This window comes from Sorex fumeus, unplaced genomic scaffold, assembly GCF_029834395.1.
Source record: "Sorex fumeus unplaced genomic scaffold, SorFum_2.1 ptg000035l, whole genome shotgun sequence".
NCBI classification, from domain to species: Eukaryota; Metazoa; Chordata; class Mammalia; order Eulipotyphla; family Soricidae; genus Sorex; species Sorex fumeus.
In genome coordinates, this window is record NW_026606092.1 from 12,376,516 (window position 1) to 12,393,489 (window position 16,974).

General features: G+C 47.5%; 1 protein-coding gene across 2 annotated transcripts in view; it reads left to right on the plus strand.

Annotated features, from left to right (window-relative positions):
• The first annotated feature begins 11,791 nt into the window (after nt 1-11,791).
• CACNB4 (calcium voltage-gated channel auxiliary subunit beta 4) overlaps nt 11,792-16,974 on the plus strand; it is a 345,805-nt gene continuing 340,622 nt past the window's right edge. The window contains exons 1-2 of one of the 2 annotated variants that reach the window (XM_056117655.1): nt 11,792-11,926; nt 12,465-12,548. In XM_056117655.1, coding sequence (XP_055973630.1) covers nt 11,867-11,926; nt 12,465-12,548 — 144 coding nt within the window. In that variant the 5' untranslated portion in view covers nt 11,792-11,866. Of the gene's footprint in view, nt 11,927-12,075; nt 12,201-12,464; nt 12,549-16,974 lie in introns of those variants that run through there. The other variant, XM_056117656.1, reaches the window with a different exon arrangement.

Genomic DNA, 16,974 nt, shown 5'->3' on the forward strand with positions numbered 1-16,974 from the left:
TCCCTACCACCAATATCCCCAGTATACTCTCCCTTTCCCACTCTCCCCCTGCCTCCATGGCAGACAATATTCCTGTGGGGAAAGGTTTAATATCCCAAAATCACATTGTTCTTTCTCCCTAGCTCACCTGTAAACTGATTGGTTAGTGCCACTTGTGGATGCCCCTTTGTTCTATTCTTTCTATGCCTGGCCGACCACTAGATTCCTTCCTTTTATTGATTGGCTGACACTGTCTGCAAGCATTGTAAATTTTGCTCATTCTGTTCCCTTTCCCAAGATGTGGTCTCAGGTTCATGCCCAGTTCAGCTCTCAGTTAGATAATCATGCAGACTAGCAAAATGGCTACTAGCAACTAAAATGGATACACTTTGGTTCACTGCAACATTACCTCGTGGTTTTTCATTTGTGTTCCTTCGGATAATACTGTAGAGTATCTTTTTTCATGTGTCTGTCAACCATTTTATAACTTCTTTGGAGAAACGTTTATTAAAATCTTTAGCCCATTTTGAATGTTAGTTTTTTTTTATTAGCGAAACACCATGAGGTACAGTTATAGACTTAACAAATTTTTGTGCTTGGGTTTCAGTTATACAATGATCAAGTACCCATCCCTCCACCAGCGCCCATCCTCCTCCACCACGGGTCCCAGCATCTCCCCCCACCCCCCATACCCCCGTCCCATCCTGCCTCTGTGGCAGGGTATTCCCCCTTGTTCTCTCTCTCTTCTTTTGGGTCCTGTGTTTTACAAGAGAGGCCTTGAGTGGCAATCATGTTTGGTCTATAGTCTACTTTCAACATGCTTCTCCCACCCTGGGAGGATCCTCACAACACCCTTTATTTGGTGCTCTCTTCTCTATCTGAGCTTCCTTTTCCCCTAGCACGTGTGGCTGGCCTCCAGGTCATGGAGCAAAATTCCTGGTACGAATCTCAGCCACTCCTGGGTGTTAGTCTCCCATTTTGTTGCTTTATGTTCCCCAGATGAATGGAATCTTTCTGTGTCTATCCATCCCACTCTTTCTGACTCTTTTCGTGTAACATGATACTTTCCATGTAGTAACTTTCATGACTTCATCTTTTCTAACAGTTACAAAGTACTCCTTTTTCCCCCCATTTTTAAATTGGGTTGTCTTTCTGACGGTAATATTCTGATATAAAGAGTTCTTTATGTACTCTGGATGCTATACCTTTACTAGAGAAATTATTTCCAAGTAGTTGCCCCTGTCCTTTGGTTCATTTTCCACTTTTTGATAGCCTCTTTTTTAAAATGAGGGGCCGCAACTGGCAGTGTTTGGGAGTCACTCTGTGCTCAGCACTTTGGAGTGGAGGGTGTCGGAGAGGCTCTCAGAATTGCTCAGGGAGATTAAGCCTGGGGCTGCTGTCTGCACAACGTGAATTCCAGCCTTTTGTACAGTTTCTCTGCTGCTGCTAATTTCTTTTAAGCTTTTCATTTTTCTTTCTTTCCTTTTTAAAAACTTTTGGGCCACACCCAGCGATGCACAGGGGTCACTTGTGGTTGTTACTCAGAAATTATTCCTGGCAGCGCTCAAGGGACTGTAGGGGATGGCGGAGATCAAATCCAGGTCAGCTGCATGTAAGGCAAATGCCCTGCCCACTCTACTATCGCTCCAGCCCCAGATTTTTCTTTTTCTTTTCCTTTTCTTTTTCTTTTTATTTTTTTATTTTTGGGTCACATCCGGCAATGCATAGGGGTTACTCCTGGTTTTGCACCCAGGAGTTACTCCTGGCGGTGCTCAGGGGACCATATGGGATGTTGGAAATCGAACCTAGGTCGACTGCCTGCAAAGCAAACACCATACCCACTGTGCTATCGCTCCAGCCCAGATTTTCCTTTTTCTATGACCCCTCTGACCTTCCTTCATTGACCATCCTTCATTGCTGATGTTCTTAAGATCATCACGTTTAGTCATGGTGCTGGCCAAGAGCCACATAATTGTTCTTGTTTTTTTTTTTTTTTAATTTTTTAGTTTTTGGAGCAGGGATCCACACCAGGTAGTGCTCAGGATTTACTCCTGACTCTGAATGCAGGGATCACTCCTGGAAGGACATAAAGTACCAGGAGTGGAGATGAGTATTGAACCCAGGTGAGTCACGTGCAAGGCAAGCACCCTGCCTGCTGTCCTGGGTGGCCTCAGTGCCGCCCACCCTAGTGGTGGTGCTGCTTGCTCTCCTTCAGTCGTGGTGTTCACTCACAGTCTGGTGTCGTGTTTTCCAGGGCACTGGTTCCTCCTGGGGCTGCATTCCGGGCTGCAGTGTGCTCACCACTTGAGTTGTGTACTCACACACGTCCGGCTCCAGTGCTCTGGAGATCACGCACTCTGGTGGCAGCCGAAGTGGGGGACTGTGATTGTCGTGCGTGGGAAGCACCAGGGATCATCCTGAAGCTTGCAAGCCGGTGCTTTTGCATTTGTGCATTTAGGTTGTCAGATAATAGTGTATATAGCAGCTTCCTGTCTCACAAATCTCCAAGATTGGTGGGGGCCCACAGGGCTCAGGTGGTCCTGCAGTGCCTTCAGGATGGCAGGTGCAGCATGGCTAAGCTGTTGAAAGCTCTGGATTTAGGCTCCAGTTATTTCAGTGGTGTGGGTCCCAAGGTTGTCACCTGGTGAACGACGTCTCGTGGGGTGGAGAGAGCTCTGTGGGCTGAGAGCAAACGTGCAGGAGGTCCAGCTTGGATTCCTGGCCCCTTATGGTTCTCTGAGCTCCATTGGGATTGACTCTTAAACCGAGAGCACTAAACCCAGAGCACTACCTGGTGTGGCCCTAAAGCAGCAACAAAAATATGCACACAATAACCCCCCCATATATATATACATATACATATTATATACATATATATGTATGCATGTATGTGTATATATATATATACATATATATATATGCTACAGCACAGCAGGTAGGGTGTTTGCCTTGCACGCTGCCGACCCGGGTTCGATTCCTCCAGCCCTCTCAGAGACCCTGGGGAGCTACCGAGAGTATCCCGTCCACACAGCAGAGCCTGGCAAGCTCCCTGTGGCATATTCTATATGCCCAACAAAGTAACAATAAGTCTCACAATGGAGATATTACTAGTGCCCGCTCGAGCAAGTCGATGAACAACAGGAGGACAGTGCTATAGTGCTACTGTGTTTATGCACTATCCTGTAGCACTGTCTTCCCATTGTTCATCTGTTTGACCCTGTGAGTTTTAATTTTCTAATTTTAGTTTCATTTTATTTGATCTCCGATACTGTTAATAATAGGGTTTCATGCATAAACATGCCAACACCACACCCCCCACCAGTGTCTGCCTCCCTCTCCCCACTCAGCCCACCCTTCCCCCTGCCTCCCTCCCCCTGTTAATTTTTTTGTCTCATGAATTATCTTTTCAAGTCGCAGTCCAAATTTGCTGCTTGGGCTTTCAAACCAAGCTGTACTTCTGCAATTATTTTTTCTTTTTCAGTTCCCCATCCCTTCCCTTTTGGCTGTTGGTGCCATTCTTGGTTGTGGAGCACTGGAGATTTTATAGAGGCATCAAAGATCACAAATGGCAAAACCACAGGGATTGTGCTCTAGACAGTGGCAGGGACCAAACTCGTGTTCTTACACTTTGCAGGCCAGGTTTTTAAGATTTTTGTTTATTTATTTATTATTTATTTATTTATCGAATTACTGTGAGATAGACCCTTACAAAGCTATTCACGATTAGGTTTCATTCATACAGAGTTCCAACACCCATTCCTTCACCAGTGTACATTTCCCATCACCAGTGTCCCCAGTTTTCCTTTGACCACCTCCCAACCCCTCCCAGACTCCCTCTATGGCAGGTGCTTTTTTTCTCCTCCTCCTCCTCCTCCTCCTCCTCCTCCCTCCCCTTCCTCCTCCTACTCTCTCCTCTTCCTCCTTCTCCTCCCCCTCCTCTTCCTCTTCTTCCTCCCTCCCCCTCCTCCTACTCCCTCCTCCTCCTCCTCCTCTTCCCTCCTCCTCCTCCCTCCTCCTCCTTCCTCTTCTTCTTCCTCTTCCTCTTCTTCCTCCTCCTGTTCCTCTTTTTCCTCTTCTTCCTCTCCTCCTCCTCCTCCTCCTCCTTCTCCCCCCCTCTTCCTCCCCCTCTTCTTCTTCTTTCTGTCTGTCTCTCACTGTTTCTCTCTTCTCTCTCTTCTCTCTCTCTCTCTCTCTCTCTCTCTCTCTCTCTCTCTCTCTCCCCTCCCTTTCCTCTCTGTCTCTCTCCTTTCGGGCATCGTGGCTTAGGACAGGGAAGTTTTTGCCCCACAGAAATCCTTGACCCTCTTCCATAGGCATCTGGTACACATTACACAACTTATGTTGTTATGTATAGTTGCTGCCACATACAGTGGGATGCTCTGTTCCCGAGTCACATACTAGAGGTTGACTATTCAAACTCTTTCTTATTTATTACCTTATATGCGGAAATTAACAAGTAGTAGATCATAGCACCTGCCTTTTCAGACTCAGCTTGAGATGGTGACATGTCACAGTTTTGGCCCATGAGATTTAAGTCAGAGTATTGGAGTTTCACAACAGATGGGTACATTAAAAAGCTACTCCTTTGAGCTCTTTTTTCTTCTGATTTGGAAAGAAGACACACTGCCAGGAGATAGAGTCACTGTAATTTGACCATGAGGCTGATGAAATCTTTGATGTCATTGATGACATCAGAGTTCCTTGATGACATCTTTGAGTGACTCTAGACTATTTTCCTCTGGATGCCATATATGATCCAAACAACCCCCTTATGTGTCGTCCTGTTAACACATCAACACAGCTACTATTGGTTGGGTCTTGCTCTTTGTATGTGAAAGCATTTGTGTCCCTGGTCGTTAGCGAAGCCCTTCTGAACCAAGTGCTGTAATTCACTCGTGTGCACATTCTCAGGGTTTGGGCACATAAAATGTCTGTGGAATGAAGAATAAAAAATGGGTTTATTAGTACCAGACAGCTTAATGGACCTAGTGCATTTTCTCCGTGCAAAAGGACTAGATTTGATCCATGGCATCGCGTTGGTATACCTCAAGCTCAGCACTTGTATGTGGCACCCCTCAAACTCCCCCGAAGCAATAGCCTCACCAGAAAGTTCCATAGCACTTCACAGTGCTTATTAATCAGTAACTGAATTTGCTCTGACCCTTTCTCATCCCTGTGCTCATTTATCATCCTTAGTTGACATTAACATGTGAAATCAGGATGTACTCTATAGTGGCTGAGCCTGTATCGTAGAATTTAATTATGTTTCCTTAAAACTATTCAAACAGGGACTGGGGAGAGAGCTTAAGTATTGCAGTGCTGTTTGCATCCCTGAATTGGCCCACCAGCGTTGGGTTATTCCCCACCAGGGCTGCTGTGTGATCCCTGTAAAGCAAACAAATGAGCACTATTCAAACCGGTGCATTTTCATTTCCAAAATGTCTTAGCATTTAGGATACACGATATTATAGCTCTCAGGAGGACTAGGACCTAGGATCTTGTGTAAATGTCTTTTCAAAAATATCTGGTTGTGGGGCCGGAGTTATAGTCCAGCTGGGTAGGGCTTTTGCCTTGCATGCGTTCGATCCCTGGCATCCCATTTGATCCCCTGAACACCTCCAGGAGTAATTTCTGAGTGCAGAGCCAAGAGCAACCCCTGAGCATCACTGGGTGTGGCACCCAAACAAAACAAAACAAAATCTGATTGAGCCAGAGAGATGGTAGATGGGCCCAACCCACTGTGATCTCTGGCACCACCTGGGCCCTGAACATTGCAGGGTGAAGTGTCAGAATCCTCCAGCATTGCTTGGAGGCCTACACATCCCAGAACCACCCAGGCAGCACGGTACCCTGCACCTTGGGCTCTTGCACCCCCAACCGGGTTGTTGGAGAACTGGAGGGGGCCTCTAGGCCTCGTAATTACTCCTCAGGAGGCCCCCCAAAAGAAAAATCTCTGTCTGTGTCCAGTGCCCATCACCCGGCTGGATGGTTTCCAGTACATTTCCTCTACCCAGACAGTTTCTAGTGGATTCCCTCTAGGACGAGTCCAGGGACTGCAGCAGAGGCATAGCCAGAGTGAACACATTTCTGACTCATGGCAGGAAAGTACACTATAGATTCTTGTTATGGTTGATAATTTTGGTTGTTTTTTGGGGGGTGGTGTGGAAGGGGGACCATGCCCAGTAGTGCTCAGGGCTTACTCCTGACTGTGCTCAGGGATCACTCCTGGTGTGAATCAGGGGACCATATGTGGGGTGCCTGGAATAGAACCTGGGTTAGCCGCCTGCAAGACAAGCACTTTACCTGCTATATTATTTCACTAGTTCTCAGGGCTTGGTAATTCTGAAAAAATATCCAAAAGGGGCCAGAGAGATAGCTCAGTGGTCAGGGGCATGTGCCTGGCAGGCGCTGAGACCTGAGTTGAGTCCCTGTGCCACGTGGTCCCCAGGGAATTGTCAAGGTTGCCCTCCTGGCTCCAGCTCTGCCGGTTGCATAGTATCACATGCCAGACCAAGCAGTGAGGTGGGCCTGACCTGGGCATGGCTCAGGAGGCCCCTTACCTCTCCCATCCCACTCCTCCTTAAAGAAAAGGCAGGAAAACTGAGAAAAATACTCAGTCCAGAAAGGAGTCACCTAAGGGGTTGAAAGGTAAGGGCAACGAGAGGCATCACAAAAGCTATGAGGAGAAAGGAGTTATTTAGACATAATGTTAAAGCTTACACAAACCCAAATTATGCAATTAAGCCTGAGCTGCAATTGTTGTTCTGTAGACTCCCTGCTTTGAAGTACACACATCAGGTGGTAACTTAGTGGTAGAGCCCATGACTTAGTGGTCTTAAATTCAATTCTCATCAATACCTACCTCTCCTCCCACTCAATCACCACCAAGTAAATTATAAGCAGTGCATCTGGGATGTGTCTTGTGGTAAAGCACATGCTTTGCATGCTCAAGACCTGGATTTGATCCCCAGCACTCGGGTGCTTGCAAAACAGCACACACATAAACACAAACAAACCGCACCCCCCGCCCCCCGCCATCACAAGCTCCCCTAACACCCTTGTTTTAGATGCATAGATTAAAGAAAACATATGTTATGAGTTAACTTTTTGTTTATTTTGGGGTCACACCAGTAGTGTTCAGGGCTCTGCACTCAGGAATCACACCTGGTGGTGCTCAGGGGACCATATGGGATGCTGGGGATTGGACCAGGGTTGGCTGTGTGCAAGGCAAGCGTGCTACCCAACGTGCTGCCATCTCTTGGGCCCCATGATTCTGAGCTCTTGAGGATTTTTGTTTGTTTGTTTGGTTGGCTGGTTTTTGGTGCCACAACTGGCAGTGTTCAGGGCTTAGGGGCTGTTCCTGGTTCTGTGCTTTGGAGTGATCCCTGGCGGCTCTGGAGAATCATATGTGATGCTGAGAATTCAAACGGGCCTGTGAGATGCAAGCCAAGCGCCTTAACCCCTGCATGATGACTTTGGTCTCGGTAAGTCAATTTGAATAGCACCTCGGACAGGACTTCAGTCACAAGCACTATACAAACTGACTTTATTTTGTCCTCCTCCACTTCCAGGATGCTGTCCAGGACACCCACTATTCGTCCTGACTTCTTAGGCTCATTTGCGCAGTTTCTCAATCTTTCTTCACTTTTAAATGACCTTGACTGCTCTGAGAAGCAGTCACGTCTTCCAGACTGACTTTCTCTGGGATCAGTGTGACGTGGTCCCGATGAAACAAAGAAGCTTGTGGGAAGAGAGCCTTGATGGGAAAGTGACCTTCTCACGATCTATAAACTTGACTCGGTGGATATTGATCTCAGTCTTGCTTTGTGCTGAGGTGGATGTTTGTTGAGTTTCCCCACTGCCCTGGTCAATGTTTGAAATGAGGCCATGATGAACAGCCCGCACTTGGGGCAGGAGAGGGATCTATGTTTTCCCTATTTAAGGGAAGGAGATTCACACAAATTATTTGGAATCTTTCTCCATGAAAGTGCATCTATTCTGTCCCATTCATTTTATACTGAGTTGTAAGATATACATACACACATATATGTTGCATATAAATGTCATATATTCTATATATTTATATAGTAGCCATGAGTCCCTTATCAGCTACATGTTTTACAAATATACATTCTCCCATAGTGAGGGTAACCTTTGCTCTTTTGTTTTTTCCTCCTTTCTTTCTTTCTTTCTTTCTTTCTTTCTTTCTTTCTCTTTCTTTCTTCCTCCCTCCCTCCCTCCCTCCCTCCCTCCCTCCCTCCCCCTTTCTTTCTTTCTTTCTTTCTTTCTTTCTTTCTTTCTTTCTTTCTTTCTTTCTTTCTTTCTCTTTCTTTCATTCTCTTTTGGACCAGACCTGGTGTTTCTCAGGGTTTACTTTATTTTTGATTTAGGAACCACACCTGGCTATGCTCAGGAATTACTCCTGGCTCTGTGCTCAGGGATCACTCCCAGTGGGGTTCAAGAACTATAGGCAGTGTTGGGGATCAAACCCAGGACACTTGCATGCAAAGCAAGTGCCCTACCCACTGTACTATCACTCCTGACCCACAGGGCTTATTCCTGACTCTACTCAGGGATCACTCCTAGTGGTGCTCAGGGGACCATAGGCTGTGCTGGCAGTGACCAGGGGTCAACCATAGGCAAGACAAGTGCCTTAACATTGTATTATCTCTAGGTCACTATAGTGCTCTTTCAAGTTACAAAAAAAGGTGTGTTTTCTTGGCCTTCTTTGGAACTGAATGCTTTTCACTCTTCCATTGGGGTCTTTTATTCATTTGAATTCCTTTGTGCATAAGGTAGGGGTGCTGCCTTGTCTCTGGGCCTGGGGGCCAGGATAATATTTTGAATCACTGAGTGTCACTCCAGCTTCAAAAGCTGAAAACTGGGTATATGGGCACAATACCGGGTCTTCCAGAGCCTTGCCACAAGCAGCCAACACTGTGCCCAGGGTCTCATGAGTGGGGGGTCAGGACTAAAGAAGGAAGCTACCCCCATAGTACTTTTTCTTTTTTTCATTGCATTTGGGCCATACTGGGGAAGGAGGGTTCAATCCGGGTGCTGGAGGAGACCATGTGATGCTGGATAGAGAAACCAGGGCCCCACACATGCTAGGCAGGTATGCTAGCCCTGAGCCAGGCTCCTAGGTCTCATCCTATTTTTTATAGAGGTCACACCCAGCTGTGCTTGGGGTTATCAGGACCATGCTAACTGTGTTGCTGTGTTTGGGAGCATGCAGTGCCAGGAAATGAACACAGGTGTCACACACTGGCCATATGCTTCATACCTGAGCTCACTACTCTTTGAAGATAACCCAGCATCAAGCATGGAGGGACAGGAGGATTAATGGGTTAATGCTGATGTCTTGTGGTCACTCCAGGAACAGATCTGTGTTTGGGGCTGAACTGGGCTGAAGAAAGTGGCGGAAGGGGATGGGGGGGGGGGAGGAAAGGTGGGGGTATGGGTGGAGGGAGGGAGAGAGAGAGAGACAGAGAGACTGAGACAGAGAGACACAGAGACAGAGACAGAGAGACACACACATAGAGACACAGAGACAGAGAGATATACACAGAGACACAGAGACACATAGAGAGACAGAGACAGAGTGACAGAAAGGGACATAGAGAGAGAGACAGAGACAGACTTCATCCAAATGCCAGCCATTTTCACTTTGGAGTTGAAGTCATTTTTTTTGAAGACATGTTTCTTCCTTGTACCCTTTGGTGTACTTCCAGAAACGTGTTTTGTACTTTAAAAAAAAATTTCACCTGTTTTGCTGTGGGCTGGGTACACAGCTCGACAGGATCATGATGCTGCCATTTCGTTTTTGGTAACTACAAGTCTGTGTGACTGTTGGCAGTGGGAAAGCAGGAAACCCAGGTTCCGCTGCCCACATCATAATTTGTTTTGTACATATTGATTAAGTATCAACTAGGAAAGTGGCTACGATCTAAAAATGGCTGGAGTTGATGGTAACCAAAACAGGGAGTTCTGCATTGGCACACACTCCAGCACCCATAAACTTTATGGGCTCTCTTCTATATGTGATATATAAGAATAGATGCTGAAAAAGCTCTTGGGGAGATTAGGAGGTCTTCACAAAGAGAAAATGAATAAACCACGGCAGCCCTTACTAGGTGCCCCAAGAATAGCTGCTCCAGTTTCTCAGGAGCACCGAGACCATCCAGGACTGGGGAGGTCAGAGAGGATTTCTGTAGAGGAAGAGCCAGCCAGGCCAGCCTGGGGGGTAGGCAGGGGTTCACAGTGTGTGTGTGTGTGTGTGTGTGTGTGTGTGTGTGTGTGTGTGTGTTGGTGTTGGGGAGAGGGTGTATTCCAAGACTGAGGCATGACTGCAGCCTGGAATTTGGTACGTTTGAGCAATAGATCACCTGTCTGCTTGCAGAAAGGTCTGTAGAGAAATCAAATTGGAAGAAGGAGGTGTGGCCGGAAAAGCATCGGGAGGAGTGCAAGCCGGATAGTTGGATTCTGCACTTTGGCAGGAACTCTGGACAGTTGAGAGCAGTAATAGCCATTTAGAGGGAGGAGTGACTGGGGTAAAGAGGTTTTGAGAAAACAACTTTGCTGTGCTTTGTAAAGGGAATGAATGTGTGTGTGTGTGTGTGTGTGTGTGTGTGTTAGAAAGCCTGAAGGTAAGGCCAGTAGTTATGAAACTTAGAAAGCTATGAAAGCCTTCATAAAGTGAAGGGCAAACGCACGGAAAGAAGGGAGGGATGGAAGGAACAGTATAATCTGGTTTCAATAAGAAGCATCAATCGTTAAACATGGCAGTTGCCATCACACAAAAACTGCTAGAATGCAAGGTGACAGGACCGGATTCAGCCATTTAAGATTCTACACACATTTAAATGATGGATTTCTCATGAAGTAACTATATAGTTCGGTGGAATTTATTTCTGAATTTGCATGTATATATTCTCTTCTTATTCCTCCTCAGAATCCATGATTCTTCCTATTAACTTGACTTCAAATCAATCATATATATATATATCTATATATATATAGGAGGAAACCAAGGATGGCAACCAGGCAAAGTGTGTGTGTGTGTGTGTGTGTGTGTGTGTGTGTGTGTGTGTTCGTGGTATCAAGGATGAGTTTCCTCCTTTGAAAACTGCGATCCGCCCGCGGAGAAAAGGGAGGCACGTGGCCAACTCTCGCCTTTCGGCAGGTCTAATGTGACCTTCAAAACTCCTTAGGACATACGCCAAGCTCCCGCGGGGCTGCCAGGGGCTCCAGAGGCTGCACAAGTCTAGCGGTTGTGAGGCTCGAGTTGACAAACAAAATGCAACACCCAACAACACATGCAATACCCACAGAAAGAGAAGCCCCCAAATCTGGTCCCTAGCACAGTGGGAGGACAAGTGAAGTCTCAGAAGAGAAGGTGGGTCCTAGCCCCCTTAACCTGCGGTGCAGCGCGTGCGCACGGGCGCTCGCGCGCGCGCTCGCGCGCGCGCACACACACACACACACACACACACACACACACGCACGCACACACACGGTTCTTCCCACTCCCTGCCACACTGCACCCAAGAGTCCCTCCCCAAGTCCTGATTCATGAACCGTGCCACCTTTGTCTCATCTGAAACTGTGCAGACTATTTTAATCCTCCCACCCCCACCGCCGCCTGGCCCCCTCCCTGCAGCCTCTGGCAGGCTCGGGCGGCAGGCGCGAGCGCTCGGTGCGAGCGCGCCTCTCCTCAGCCGCTCCCGCCGGGGCCCGCGCCTCGCTCCCGGGAAGGGGTTTGCGCTCCGCAGAGCGCGGGGGCCCCGCCGCCGGCCGCTTCTCCTCCTCCTCCTCTTCCTCCTCCTCCTCGTCCTCTTCCTTCTTCATCCTCCGGCCCGCGACCGCGCGGATCATGCGGCGCTGAACCATGTCCTCCTCCTACGCCAAGAACGGGACGACCGACGGTCAGCGCTCGCCCCCCGCGCAGGTACCGCCCCCGCCGCCCGCGAACGCCCGGCTGCGCGGGGCCGGCCCCCCAGTCCCACGAGCCGACCGGCCCGCTCCCCCTCCCCCGCGTCCCGTTTTCCTCGCGCTCCTCCTCTTTCTCTTTCTCCTCCTCCCCCCCTCCTCCCCCCTCCTCCTCCTCCTCCTCCTCCTCGCCTCGTCCGCTCTCCACGCTCCCGCTCCGGAGCCCGCAGCCTCCCCCAGCCCATGACGGGGACTCGGACCCCGCGCCCGGAGAGTCTTTGTTAATGGATGTGGTGGGTGCCCGCGGACTGCGCTTCCCGCAACGCCCTTGCGGCCGTCGAGGCGTGCACAGCGGGGTGGGTGGGGTGGGTGGGCGCTGTCGCTGGGAACCGTGGAGGAGCTGGTGGGTGCGGGCTCGGGGCGGGGAGGGGGGCCGGGAGCGGGGAGGCGGGAGGCGGGAGGCGGACTCCGGCCGGGGTGGTCGCCCCGCGCCCCGCGCCCCGCGCCCCGCGCCGCCGGCCTCACACGCTTCTCTTGGCCCCGTGTGTCGCGTGCAGGTGGCCCGAGGTACCACCACCCGGAGGAGCAGGTTGAAAAGATCCGATGGCAGCACCACTTCGACCAGCTTCATCCTCAGACAGGTAGGAGGAAGAGGCGGCGGCGGGCAGAGGACTCGGGGAGAGTCGGGGAGCGGCGCGCAGCCCCCACGTGCGGGAGCGGCCGGCGGGGCTGGACCTTGAGCACCTTGGCTCGGCCCGGGGCGCTCCCCTCCATCCCCCGCGGGGGCTCCCCATCCTTCTTCCTCTGCTCCGGCGCTCGCCAAGTCTTTGGGCTGGGGCGTCTCCGCACCCCCCCCTTGGAAGTTTTGCGCGAGTGGCCGCAACTCTGCGGGTCCCTGATTTAGGTGGCGGGCGTTGGATGCCAAGAACGGGCATGGCTTTCGGGTTGCACCTTCGTGCGTGTGCCAACGCGTTTAAGTCGTGGAACTTGGCATGTAATCAATCACCTTCCTGGGTCTGGCGCGGGTTGGCCGCGGCGGGGAGCGAGGACGCTTAGTCTGTTTTGCTCTAGTTTGAATAATCTTGATCTTGGTCTGGGGCAGAGATCTCCGGAGCTCGGGTGTAAAGAGAGAACGTTGAGCACAAAGTTTGGTCTCCTTGGACCGCTTCTTTGCTTCACCTAATTAGGAAAGACTGCCGGGTCTGCTTTCAACGAAATAAGCCAAGGCTGGCTTTCAGCCGCTGGTCTCTGGGAGGGACTCCACTGCGTGTCGGTTTTCCCAATACTTGTCCGCTTCTACATGGATCCAGTGCGCCTTGGTGCACGGCCGAGATCGCCGGCACATGGAACGCCTGGGCGCCTTTCACCTTGGCACAGGGAATTGGTCCTTAATTTTTGTAGTGTCCAGGTGCTGTAAGTGACATCACCCCGGCTGTGCCTCTGGGTACTAGAGAGATCTTGCAAAAGTGAGTCACCTTGATCTCTCTTGAAGCAAAAACTGTCCAAGTGCGCACATCTCGAATGACCTGGGAGCCGCTGGGATCCCAGGCTCTGCGTGGTGCCACTGGAGTGACCTTGGGAAGTTCTCTTTCTCTAGGTCACTCGGGAGCATTGTATCATGTGTTTTTACCCCAGTATGGCAACCACCATGTGTTTCTTTAGTGATGATCATCAATTTGAACAGATTATTAAGGATGAATGGGCATTAGACTTAAAATTGGACCCAGACTTCTCTTAAAGGATCCCTAATGTGCACTTAGGTAATATTTATTATGGAAAATTCAATTTTCCGCAGGACAGAACTGACCACTGCTCTCATTCAGTGTGCACTAAACATATGCAGTATTAGGAAAATATATTTTAGATTCCTTCTAGAAACTCATTTTATCCTCCTGTGTAGTGCTTAGATTTGCCTATTTGATAAGAAAAGGCATTTTTCATCTTACTTTTTTTTTGAGTTATGCAACTGTTTGAGATCCTGTTGATTTTTGTAGGTGCCTATTTTAGGAAATGCTTTATTATTGCAAATCCTTAGAAATGCTAATTATACAGTAGTGTATCCCCCTAAGTTGTTTGACTGAAACTTTGGAGTTGGTTTAACATTACCAATACTTTATTAATGCTTGATTTTTCTAAGCACAGAGAAAACAACCAATACTCTTTCTGGTATTTTAATTCTTTCCTCTATCAATGACAATAAATGACAAAGAGAGAAAATACATATATAAATTCTTAAGTGCCCTGCTATGCTTTGGCTTAAAAATGTAAACTGTATTTCCTGCTGTGTAATTTTAGCAGTAATTTAAATCCGTGCAAATTTTTAGAAAATATATACTTCATACATCTTTCTGAAACTAGGATTTGTTAGCTTAATTCTGGTTTTATCAAATTCAAAAGTTAGTATAATTGTATTTTATACAAAAATGTTCAATTTTTCTGCATAAAGATAATACATACCTTTTGGTGCACTTTACAGTTCTGTAACTATCCTACACATGATCTCATTTGTAGGCAGATTTCTATAATTTGTAGACCGATCTAATTTATATTCAGGCTTCTAAGGTGGCTACAATAAAAACAACAGCAATTTTTTGTATTTTGACAGGAGATAAAAAATGATTGTGAATTAAATTTAGGATCTTTTGAAATAGAATTGAACAGTTTCCATCCAGATGCCAATTTCTTTTTCCTTTTTTTTTTTCCTTAAAGAAGAACAGTAGCAGGGCTACTAGAGCACATACTTTGCATAGGGAAGGTTCTAGTCTCACAGCATAGGGCTCCTTGAGCATTGTCAGGAATCACTCCCAATCATAGAGTCGGTAGTAGCCCTTGAGCACAACCAAAGCAAAACCCAACCCAACCAACCAACCAACCAACCAACCAACCAAAAAGAACAGTAACCGAGGGGGAGCGAGAGTATAAGCAGATAGGTTGTTTGTCTTACATGCAGCCGACCCAGGTTCGACTCCCAGCATCCCATATTGTCCACCGAGCACCACCAGGAGTTAATTCCTGAGCGCAAAAGCTGGGAGTAACCCCTGTGCATCGCCTGGTGTGACCCAAAAAGAAAAAAAAAAGAACAGTAACCATGTTAATAGATGCTTTCTTTTGCTAATAGAACTTCATTATTTGTACTCTGACTAGTAATGTATTGTTCTTGAGTTCTTGCCACAGTGGACTGATGGAATTTCTTAGTGTAGGCTGCCAATTAAAAAAAGTGCTGTGCATTTCCCTGTTATATCATACAGATGCATGGAGGGAAGCTTCATTAAAAAAATAATTATTGTAATGGGGTGGAATAGGATGGCTAAGATGGAGCTGGTGGTAGAGGGCAGAGAACTGTTGGCAGTTCATCTCATAGAACAGTCTTATTAGTCCTTTGATCTGGTCAAAGGTTTCAGTGTCTGTGTATGCACTAGTGCATGTGCCCGTGTATGTTCACATGCACATGCAGGCTTATGAGTAGGCTTGAAAACAAGCACCTCAGGAAACAGGTTGCCACTCCCGCAGGACTGCTTGCTGAGTTCCTCTGGCATGTTTTTTTTTTCCTTTTTGGGTCACACCCATCAATGTTTAGTGGTTGTTCCTGGCTCTGCACTTAGGAGTCACTCCTGGCAGTGCTTGGGGAACCCTATGGGATGCTGGGAATCGAACCCAGGTTGGCCGAGTGCAAGGCAAACGCCCTACCCACTGTGCTATCATAGCTCCAGCCCCTCCTCTGGCATCTTTGACCTTGTTTCTTATTCCACTACATTACTGACCTTCACAATGTAAGAGACATGGAAACTTGGGAGGAGTCCTGGATCTCTGAAGAAATATGAGAAGCTGAACTATTTTGCCACTGAAGAAGAGAAAGCTAGGTTAGAGAAAGCTATCAGTAATGATTTTCCAAGTGTACACAGAGAGATTTTTTGGAAATGTGACTGACTGACTGTGGTATTCATTGGGGAAGGAACTCAAGAACGTGAATTAGAAAGGAGCAATGTTTGACAGCAAGGTTTGCTTTTGTGGCAATGTTTTTTCAAGCGAGGCTGTAGAGTTTTCTCCAGGGAGCATCACTTCTGATTACAGATGAATGGATTCTTTACACGTGGTTTAAATTCTTGCAAAAATACTTTATTAAACATTGGGTGTATGTGCCCAGCATTGTGCGAGATATTTTGAAGAAGGAAGGAAGAGATGATTGAAACAGCTCCCCTGTATACAAGTGATTTTATAATGTAGCTATGGGAACATAAATGTGGATGAACAGGAGAGTAGAATGTAGCAAGGAAGAAAAGTGTGTATGTTAACCTTCCTGTGTTGCAATGTGTGAAATGCTTCAGAGTGTCAACGCACACACAGATTCTGTGTCCCTTGGTGAAATACTCCATGTCACTTACACAGAGATACTCCCAGTTTCCCTGCTCCCCACTCCAAAGTTCCAAAAGAAAATCTGATTAGAGTGGGATTTGTTGAATTCCCCCTGTTAAGTCTGCCCTTATGAGGACAGAAAAATCACATAAGAGGGGGCATTTCTGGTGGTGTTTGAGGAGCCATTTGCTGGGGATCACACCCAAGACTGCCACATGTGAAGCATATACCTAGCCTTGAAAAACAATTTATTTTCCCCTTAAACTTTAAACTTTGGTTTACAAAAATTGTTCATGATGATTTGTTACAAACATTGACTATTCCAACATCAATCCCACCACCATTACACACCTTCCCACCACAATTATTTCCAATTTTCCCAACCACCCCTTAAGTCTGTCCCAATAGGAGGCTCTCAATGTTTTTTTGTAGTTGTTGTTAGTTTTTTTTTTATTTTTGGGTCACACCCGACATTGCACAGGGATTACTTAACGCACTCAGGAATTACTCCTGACGGTGCTTGAGGGACCATATGGGATGCTGGGAATCGAACCTGGGTTGGCCACGTGCAAGGCAAATGCCCTACCAGCTGTGCTATCGCTTCAACCCCACAATAATTTATTTTTTATGACTTCTTATAAATAATTTGCTAAAATAATGATCAAAAATGTTTTCTTAAAAGAAAGTTAGTGAAGATTGTTGTATCTAACCTTT